The sequence below is a fragment of the Schistocerca cancellata genome, chromosome 2, assembly GCF_023864275.1.
Source record: "Schistocerca cancellata isolate TAMUIC-IGC-003103 chromosome 2, iqSchCanc2.1, whole genome shotgun sequence".
Lineage (NCBI taxonomy): Eukaryota > Metazoa > Arthropoda > Insecta > Orthoptera > Acrididae > Schistocerca > Schistocerca cancellata.
The window spans coordinates 60,936,685-60,947,417 of record NC_064627.1 but is presented as its reverse complement, the minus strand read 5'-3'; the positions used below and the strand labels follow the sequence as shown (position 1 = coordinate 60,947,417).

The following is a 10,733-nucleotide window of genomic DNA, read 5'->3' as shown; positions in this document are numbered from 1 at the left end:
TCGTCTAAATGAATGAGGACAAGGCATGTTGAATGAAATATGTAGTAGCCACTCAGTAACTTCTGGTACTTAGGGAGGGGGAAAGTGGTAAAGATTACTATCACAGTACACAAAAATGCATATTTATACAAAAACTTACAAATTCTCTATTTACTCACATTTGCTTCAGAAATATCAACACTCTTACAAATTTGTACATCAATCTCACACATCTTATATAAGATGAATGTTTAAAACATGCCATGGAGAATATTAATACAAATTAGACACTTTCCAGTAAGAAATTTACTTGTAGTTATTTTAATCTGTCCCCAAACGGGTATTGTCACAATTGCATATTGCAACACATAGGTAAGGCAAGTTCTCTATTTAATTTACTTGAGCAGATATTCGATCACAATGGTTAACAATGTATGAATATGCACTGGAAACCAACAACATTTAGAGAGAACAGCTAGAAAACTAGCTCCCAATGTTTCATGCATATTACACAAGAACAACAAGTGTAAGCTACACCATGTTTTTATAGTTTTCTATTACATTACTACCTTGCTTTAAACAATGATCATGTACATTTGTTGCATTACGTTTCTTGCACCAGTTGCATCACAAATGATGTCATCTTACTATACTCGTGTTTCCAAAACAGTAAACATCATGTTTATTATTTAATCACACCATTTTCATATAGCCTGCTCAACATTCTTCTTATGATTTTTACTCTTGATAACATGTCAGGAATGACAAAAGATCACTTACTGATCTTTATAATTTGAAGTAATGTATAATACCAACCAATTTATTTCTAGTACTAATATCCTGTTTACCTGTTTACTGCTAATACTTAATCTTTATTGTTAAGTGCCATGCTTTTTTTTTAAAAAAAAAAAAAACTCCAAACAATTATTGTGTTTTGCATATGAAACTTCGAAATCATTTCAGTACCTCAAATTAATATCTGGAATGAAGAATTAACGTGAAGGAAAATTGAAATTAATATTCTACTAAATACGGAATGGCAACGAGGTAAAATATGGGGCTCTTGTACAAGAGAATTCAATGCATCACAACACACTTAGTGTCATCTTGGGGAAAAGATGTACGTTAAAGTATCCCATGTGGCTTCCTTTGCCCCTCTGGACCCGTGTCACCCATTTACTCGTTATAACATCCATCTGAAATTTTAGAGTGAAATTTTTATTGTGAATATTTCCCAGACTTTGAAAGAACGAAGTTACTGGCCCTGTCAGCAGTATCTCAAAACCAGAACCTTGTAAAACATGACAAAGTTGTTTACTGCTTATGCCACTTTTATGAAGTGGCAAAGCAGCTTGGAAATGAATTCTTGTGCACTGAAGTCTAGTATCATTGTGTTGGGTTCCATCCAGACACAATGTGTTTTTTTTAATATTATTGTATTTATGGCATAATTCTGTATGTTGTGATGGAGAAAATGTTACACCAGCAATCAAAGTACTTGTAGCATGGCTTGAAATGCCCAGCTACCCTTACTGTCTCCCCTGTCAGGTGAAACTTGATGTTTTTTTTTTTTCCCTTGGCAAGATGGAAACTAGTTTTAAACAGCTTAATTAACAGCTATATTGCCACACATTTTACACTATAATGTTCCCTGAAAGTTTTCAGGCTCTGCTTTGTTTGCTGTTTCTTGATTTCCATCCAACAGTACTATTTAGGTCTATGTAGTTTTGTAGTATTTGATGGAATGGTTGGAGTAGTAGGTCTCTTGACTCCAGGTGACAGAGGTCTTGCCATACTTGATGTGGGGCCAACATCACTTCTCTGAAAAATAAACATTACCATAAAATAAAGTATATGCGTCTTCAGACCTGTTTATAGTATTAAGACACTAGTGCCACAACGCGCTATGAAAAAGTATTTGGCATATGCAACAGAATTACATTATTTTTTCTCTGGAATTTGAGTTCTAGTACTTACAGCTGGTGAAGGGCGTGGCAAGGTACCACTTTTCTTTGCAACTGATTCAGAGCGATCGGAAAGTGCTGGACTCTGATCCTTGATACCTCTGGTACTTCGTTCCAAGCTGCTCATAAATGAAGGGAAAAAGTATGAAATATTTTTTGCTGGTATGTACAATTTGAAGGAACATAACAAAGCATAATGCAAAAGTCAGCACATAAAGAGCAGTTATACAACATAAATTGTGTTTAAAGAAGACTCCAAGAGTTTTGAAAGACATCGGTTCTATTAAGACCAGGAATCAATAAAAAAAATATGAAAGGGAAATACTTTATTTAACTGTCATATAACTCAGATATGAGCTTGCACTGCAGCTGCTTGCGAAGTCAAATAGATATTCCATTGATTCTCTTACTTATATAACGTGGTTGCATTACTTCCATTAAAATCAGTTCATTTTTGGCATAATAAAAGAAACTAAATATTGCGATCAATGCAAATTGAAACAAAGTAATAGTTAAGATATTAACATGGATGTACTGGATAAAAAAGTGTAAAGTCTGTAGTGTTTTTCACACTAACCTATTACTCCTTGATCCTGACTTCTTGAACATGCCAGTGAGCCGATCTCTCATATCCTTTTTGCTTCCCCGATCTTCTTGCCCTCCTGTACTGATATCAGAACCAGATCCACCAAAATCAGAACCCTGTAAAAAACATTTTTTTCTTAAAAACTTACTTCTTTCCATCATTTTTACTATGGTGGAAATAACTTAAGCCTGTTCTGCCAATATTTGCTAAAAGTTGAAGTAATGCACAGGAGTGTTTATCATAGCTGCTTTTATTGACTGGTACATTACTAACTTCTCCTCAGTTCTTTAATATTGTTTTTCACACTAGACTAGCTGTGCACACACAACTATTTCGCTTACTGATACCATTCTAGAGTATGCAGCTGGATCTCCGTGTCATGTTCACACAATATTTGGCTGGTCCAACTGGCAATCATCTTCAGGTTAGACAATGCTGTTGCTGAGTTTCATTGAATTGATACCTCAGTGGAGTCATCACCCCCATATAGGTCAGAAGAGAATACTGCTCCAAGTGCCGTGAATGCTGCCCCCACTGCAAAGGATATGAACAGTGGAACCTCTGGCAAAGACAAACACAAATGAGATAGTGCTGCCATAAATAATTGTAAAAATCTTCAGGTGATTTCATCATGAGCTAAAGCATGTGAGCACAGGGTTCCATGACATGCTCGGAGGAGAGCCTCTGTCTTTATTATTAAGGTTATCAGCCAACTTAATTTCAGTGGATTCCTTCAGAACACAATCCTGGTAACAAGAACCAGGAGCATCCTCTTATGTCTTTTTATATATGACTGTGTGTTCTGTACCTGAGCAATGCTCTGCTCTGTGGATTTTTTGGGGTGTTGTAATCTTGTGTGTTGGTGATGTTCCACACACCTGTCCTCAACAGTACAAAATAGTTTGACCAATCTATGCTTTACCATAGTGGCATGCAACCTTGTAAACATCGTGCTCCCTTAGACTCAGATCATCACTAACAGAACTCAAAAGGGCGATAATTTGGTGAACAAAACGTAGTCTTGATTTTACAAAACTTTTAAAATTCTCATTAGCTTTGGTGATATCATCCCAGTGTATGGAAGGGTTGCGATGAATATTCATCTTGCTCTACTTCCAGTGAAAGTCTGAACTCCAGTAAATCACAAATCTGCTTCTTGGAGAATCTTTTCTTTTTAAATAGATACTTTAGGTAGGTGTTCAGTTTCTTGTTGCTAATTTTTCCACATCGGATATGGTATATGTTCTTTGGACCAGCTTATTAAGGACTCAAGTGCATTAATATGATGGATGACAGTTAAAGTATGAAGATACCAGCCAGTACACATAGTTTTTCAGTAAATACTATGACCCACCGTGCTGTTATTCCATTTATAGACAAGAATGCCCAAAAATGGGAGCTTTCCATCAGTATCCAGTTACACTGTAAATGTAATGCTGAGGTGAAAGTACTTAAAATTTAACAATAAACAATTATCTATATTAGTGAAACCTCATTTTTGTTTGCCTCCAACACAGGTGATGCTGCTTGTTTTCTTTTCAGTGGGGCAGCACTCACAGCATTTGGTAAATGCACTATATTTGCGTATAAAGGTGAGGCAGTGTCACCACGGCATCAGTTCAGTGAAGTTCAGCAATAGCAGCATCTCACTTGAAGATTATGGCCAGCTAGACAATATAGAGTGAACTTAAATTGAATATTTGGCTCCTTAGCCAAGTGAGATATCACAAGTTATTTAATTGGGAAAGCCTACAAGATTATTTCTGTAAATTTTTTTACTGTGTTAAAAATGTTATTGTACACTAACTAGAGGGTGAGAGCTCTTAACTTATATTTCTGAACACTATTTGTATTAGGGTCATGAAATTTATTTTATGATACCTTCCACTGGTAGCAATTACACTGTGTATTGAAAGCAATTGTGCATTATTAATTTAGTGTGGGAATTCTGATAAACAGCACAAAGGAGTTTTACTACTTTCTAGCAACATTTACAGTTTACATTTTCTACTGATTGTTGATAATGATGTACTTTGCAGCCATACTACTTCCTAGCAGCATTTACAGTTTACATTTTCTACTAATTGTTTACAGTGGTGTACTTTGCTATAAATTAAAATGTTGTTTCTTTTCTATCAAAAATCAAAAAGAATTCTGCTTGTAGTATGTTTTGAATACAGGAAACAATTCTTAGTAACATGGAATAGAAAGGAGACTGAAAATTTTACTTCTGTCATAAGCATATTGAGATAACTAAGTGGCCAAACACTACAGAACAATGCTTGTAATTTAGATTCAATTAATATATTTTGTAATTTGCCAAATATCCTGTTACTGCGTCAGAGTTACAGCATTTTCCTGTACATTCTATGATAGCTGTTGCTTTAAGATTCTCTCCTTTTAGCTAGTTTTTTTATTATAAATGGAATTAATTATTGCCATAGCATTGAGATTATTAACATTAAAACTTTATAGTGGTCTTAAGCTAAACAGCTATACAAAGTATTGAAACTGCATTTCTACTGTTGAATCTATGTGCGAAAACGAATATTGTTTTATATATACAACAAGTCATCATTATGTTCCTCAGGCAAAATGTTAGTTTTAGTATAAGCATTTGGAGCATAATAAGCATCTAGTTATTGTGTAGTCTTGCAACAGTTACCACAAAATACCCATTTGTGATGTATTGAAAAAACTCACTTGGTGAAAACCATAACTACTGTGGAGCCCCACCGGGCTTGGTATTGGTATCTTTTCTCATCCTTCTATTTAAACATGACTTTCTAATAAATCTCATGAAACCATCTCCTTCATCATCTATAGCTGACACAGATTTTCTGTTTCAAGTCACTTCAACTCAGTGATTCATACCAGATTATCCTATCTGAACTTCACACCAAATTCATATTAATTGAAAGCAATTAAATACAATGAGTACAGGAAACAACATTTGCTGGGTGTAAACTAACAACAGGCACTACTGGAATTTCAAGTAAGCATTAACTAAATAAAATAAGCAGCCCCAGCTATGAATACAGAATATTCACTCATCTAACAATATAAATACAGTACAGTGAAAATAGTTTATCACAGTCCATGAAACTTAAGTCACTTTATATAATATTCTTTTTGAGTGTTGTCATAAAAAATTACAATGAAAAGAAAGCTTCTAAATATTGTTAATCAATTACCACCATCAACAACAATCAAACATGTATTCAAGGAATAGTTATACACGTTGAACATTAATAAAACCGACAAACTGCAGGGATCGATTCCTGACTGGAAATGGAGGAAAAAAGGTCCTCTGAATATGTGTCCAGAAATGGACAGGCTGTATGCAATGATAACACATCATCCTGGAACACAGTACAGAGCTGCATTGTGCCCATGTCACAACAGTTGTTCAAAGTGGCCTCCATGGGATGCAATGCACACATTCATTGTCACATCAAGGATTGCCACACTCTTTTACATCTTATGGCCTCTCTCCAGATAGCATCACAAGAATCATAAACACACTGCTGAAGGGTCTGCACATTAGAACTGGTTCGGCATACCCAATGCTTTTCAGATGTTCCAGAGGTAAAGATCCAGGGGGTCTAATTCCAGTGATCTAGCAGCCCATGCTACAGGGTCTCCATGTCCTGTCCAATGTCCAGGGAACATGTTGAGGTGCGGGCAAACTGTAAATGCGGAAGTAGCATGGTGCTCCATGATGCGGAAACCACATACCGTATTTACTCGAATCTAAGCCGCACTTTTTTTCCGGTTTTTGTAATCCAAAAAACCGCCTGCGGCTTAGAATCGAGTGCAAAGCAAGCGGAAGTTCTGAAAAATGTTGGTAGGTGCCGCCACAACTAACTTCTGCCGTCGAATATATGTAGCGCTACACAAGCATGCGTTGTGGGCACAAAGATAAATACTGGCGCCAAAACCTTTTTTTTTCTCCGCCCCGAGTTTCGACCACTGCATTTTCATACATTGTCCAACGAAATAAATACAAATTCCGTATTGTTCATCTTCGAATGTAGCAGAATTTCAATGTACTACGAAAATCCGACTGGCAAGACTGTTAGGGATGTTTTGTCAATATGGCCAACTCTACGTTCCGAGTTTTTTCCTACCCGTGAGAAGAGATGGTTGCTAATAGGAACCTGATGAAATGTGAATCACATGCAATAGTCTCTTCACCATAAGAATAATACGAAAATAAACATTTTGCCATGTATTCTTTCGTGTTTGCTGCTCTCATTTAAATCCTGTCTGCCTAATAAACTACGAAACTAGAGTGAAACAACAGCAAACGTGGAAGAATATACGTATCGTGTCATGTTTATATTCGTATTATTCTTATGCCTAATAGTGATATAGTCAGAAATGAAGCACGGCAACTGACTAGATTTTAAATGTAAGATGACTAATTTCTGTGCAGAATTTAATGTACTAAAGAAGCGGCCGCAAAGATTTTCAAACGGAGAAAAATTTGCGCCTAACTCTCGTTCAGAACATGTTCTATCATACGCAGTCTATTATTTGGTTCTTGTTGATCATTATCAAAGAAAGCAGCAGTGTAAGTAACAACAAACTGCAGTCTCTTGCCATTGTTTCGCTAATGAGACGATTCCTCTTTTTTTTTTAAAAAAAAAAAAAAAAGCGGCGGTAGCGTACACAAAAGCAAGTCATGCCGCGAGCGGCGACAGACCGTACACACGCACTATCAGAATACGACAAACAATGCATGACACAGTACAGTAATGCATTTTCAGCTTAGAGTGACGTAAACACCTATAACAAAGAAAACGGCACTTATCAGATCAAAGCAAAATAAGCAATCGATTCAAACCAGACGAAGCACGTGAAAAAGGAAGGGTACCCGTATAAATACGGACGGATCGCCTGACGCATAGCAATGGCTACCTGGTAAAGCTTAACTGCTAAGCTTACGACTCGAACCAAACTACTGTAGCTGTATCGTCTTTCATTCGACCTAAATTGTATCTCGTATTACAATGGACCAACTTTGTTTCGAGTTGGAGGTGCGACCTAAAACTTTTCTCTCCCCTTGAATTTCGAGTCTCAAATTTCAGGTGCGACTTAGATTCGGGAAATATTTTTTTCCTTTATTTCGAGTCTCATTTTTCAGGTGCGGCTTAGATTCGAGTGCGGCTTAGATTCGAGTAAATACGGTAACCTGTCATACTGCCAAAGGCATATTCTCAAGCAGCTGAGGCAGAGTATTCTGGAGGAAGTCCAGGTATGTTCCTTTGTTGAGGCATTGTGCAATAATAAGTGGTCCAAGTATGAGGCCGCCAAGAATCCTGTCCATATATTGATGCCTCTATCATTCCCCAAGAATTTTCTGTAACCCACAAATAATTGTGCACACTGACGAGGCCAGTTCTGGTAAAGATCGCTTTGTCAGTAAAGAGGACTGAAGCCAGAAATGGTCTGGTGCAAAAACCATTGACAAAATCCTTTCTGTAGAGGGAAATCTGCTGCCGATAATCCTTGCACTCGTTGCAGCTGATAGCGATAACAGCAACTGTCGTGCTGGATACACATAATCATATTTGTTCTCTAAATCTGGTGTATGCAAATTCCACTGCCTCCCTGCTTGTTTGTCTGCCTGTAGGAACCCATGAAGTTACAAATGGACAAAAAGGCTTGAAGTATTGTGTGTTGGGGTTGGTGTCTTTGAGGGTACTTGTTTTGGTATTGCCACACTGCCGTTCAACCATTTCCATCTGGTTAGCTGTACACAAACAACATTTTGGCTTTTTACCAATATGAATACCAGATCATTCTGCTGCTTTCAGTATGCTGTGTCAATCACACAGCCTGAGGCACATCAGGAACACATAGCACATGGTCAGACGAACTGTCATTCGTCAGTGTCATCTGTCATGACAACAATGCGTACACATGTTCATAGGACCTTTTTTACTCCATTTCCAGTCAGGTCTCTGTCCCTGAAGTTTGTCAGTTTTATTACTGTTCACCTTGTATTCCCCAGCTGCCTGCTTTCTTATTTTGAACTATTTCCTTTATAATCGAAACAAAGATGATACAGACAATTATAAGACAGAGTCTAGGATAAAATGAAATGCCCAGTGTTGTCATGTTTCACGGCAGCTGTGAGGTGCATTCTATAATTCACTTCCTGAAAGCAGGAGTCAATGCCACTGAGATTCAGTGTCAATTGTGTCCTGTGTATGGGGATGAAGTTACAGTGACAGTGCTGTGAGTAACTGGTGCTTAAAATTCAAGGCAGGTCACATAGATGTGCATGATGAAAGTGGTTGAGGAAGACATTCAGATGTGACCAATGAATTTTTGTATGTGAGTCACTGGTTTACAATTTCTGAACTTTCTGAAGATATGCCCCAGATTCCAAGGGCAACCCTACCAACACCGTCACAGAGAGGTTTGGTTACCATAAGTTTTCAGCATGATGGGTACCAAAATGTCTAACATATGTTCACTAAACTGAGACAGTGAGTTTGGCCTTGATATTCCTTCTGCACTTCAGTGCTACCATGATGAGGGCGTTGAGATGTGAGTTCAGTACATGAACTAGTCCAAACAGTAGATGCACACTTATTCTCCCAATAAGCCCAAAAAATTCAGACACACACTGTCAAACCACAAAAAGAAGGTTACAGTTTTCTGGAATCACAAAACAGATTTCATCATAGTAACACTTGAGATTCCTGTGACATCACAGCTTTATTGTGGGACTCTTGTGAAACCCAAAGGTCAATCCAAAACAAACTGCAGAGAATGATTACACAGGGAATCACTTTCCTTCATGATGATGCATGACCCCATACTGTGAATAGAAGGAAGGAAAAACTCTGACTCTTCAGCAAGGAGATATTTCAACATCTTCCCTATTAGTGAGACTTGGCACTAAGTGACTACCATCTCCACCACAATATGAAGGCCTGCCTGGCTACACAGCAGTTCATGACAAAAGATGACCTCAATCATTTTGTCAACAACTGGCAGAAGTACCAGGCAGGATACTTCTTTGAAGAAAGGATACCAAAGCCAGTGTCACAATATGACAGATGTTTGAATTTGGGTGGCGACTATGTGGAGAAGTAATGACATGTAAGTACAGAATGTATATGAATTGTTTCATATATTCTTTTCCTTTTTTAATAGTCAGTCAGAGGTTAGTTTATAAATAGCTCTTGTACAAGTGATGTTTCACAAATGTAACACATACTAATATTACTTTTAGTCTGCTGCATTTTCATCTTTTTATGTCTAGCTTTTTGTTTCATATTTCTATTACACTTACTCTAAATATGTCGTCTTGTAGAATTTCATATTTGCTAATTAATTTATTCAAAGAAAAACACAGAAAATGGATCACATAACATGTTGCTGTGTATTTTGTTCCATTATGCATCAATAAGGAATTCAAATGGAGAAAGTTGCTAGAATAAAGAAGGAAACTGAAGAAGTTGGAACAGTAGTTAACAGACTGAATTTGCAATTGAGAGATGAGTGGATTTCAAATCCCTGAGCAACCAATTTGATTTAGTTTCTCCATGGTTGCCCTGAATGAATTAAGGCAAATGCTAGAATAATTCTTTTGAAAAGATCATGACAGATTTCTTCCCTGTCCGAGGCTTGCCATCCATTGGAATGACAGACAAGCACAGAATGAGCAAGGAAAATGATATCAATGCATTGTCAAATTCAAATAGCCACACAAATTCGTGTACTCAGATGTCTCAAGTCAAAGTTTAAAAACATAATGTTTCCTCTACTTCTTTAAATTTCATAAAGCTTGTCAGAAAAAAAGAAGATGAAGAAGACATTGTAAAGATTTTGTTACAGTTTCAAACAGATGCAGTGTACAGTTGCTTTGTGGCATCTTTCTTAAGTGATAGGTGCTACTGATTTTATTCATTCTATACAAAATTATAAAGACAAGTACCATCCAGTGATTAAAAATTTTAAAATAAAAGTGTGGACTGCACGTCTGAAGAGACTTGGGTGACGAAAGTTTAAGGAGATTCTGCAATGCCACTCAGAACCACTTTCTCACATATGCTAATGTAGGCACGGAGATATGGCAGATTTCTCAAGCTGAAGGACAGTTGAAAAGTCTTCCAGAATTCTTACAAGACTATAGAGAAAATGTCAATCCATTATTACACCCCTGGAATAAAGATTCATTCAAA

The 10,733-nt window shown here is 37.0% G+C and overlaps 1 protein-coding gene across 3 annotated transcripts in view; it reads right to left on the bottom strand.

The window, feature by feature from the left end:
* Positions 1–882: 882 nt before the first annotated feature.
* Positions 883–10,733, bottom strand: part of LOC126161334 (trichohyalin) — a 447,594-nt gene continuing 437,743 nt past the window's right edge. For all 3 annotated transcript variants that reach the window (XM_049917093.1, XM_049917095.1, XM_049917094.1), the window contains 3 exons: positions 2,521–2,645; positions 1,957–2,062; positions 883–1,800 (listed from right to left, as the gene is read on the bottom strand). In XM_049917093.1, the coding sequence (XP_049773050.1) occupies positions 1,687–1,800; positions 1,957–2,062; positions 2,521–2,645 (345 nt within the window). In that variant the 3' untranslated portion in view covers positions 883–1,686. The remainder of the gene's footprint in view (positions 1,801–1,956; positions 2,063–2,520; positions 2,646–10,733) is intronic.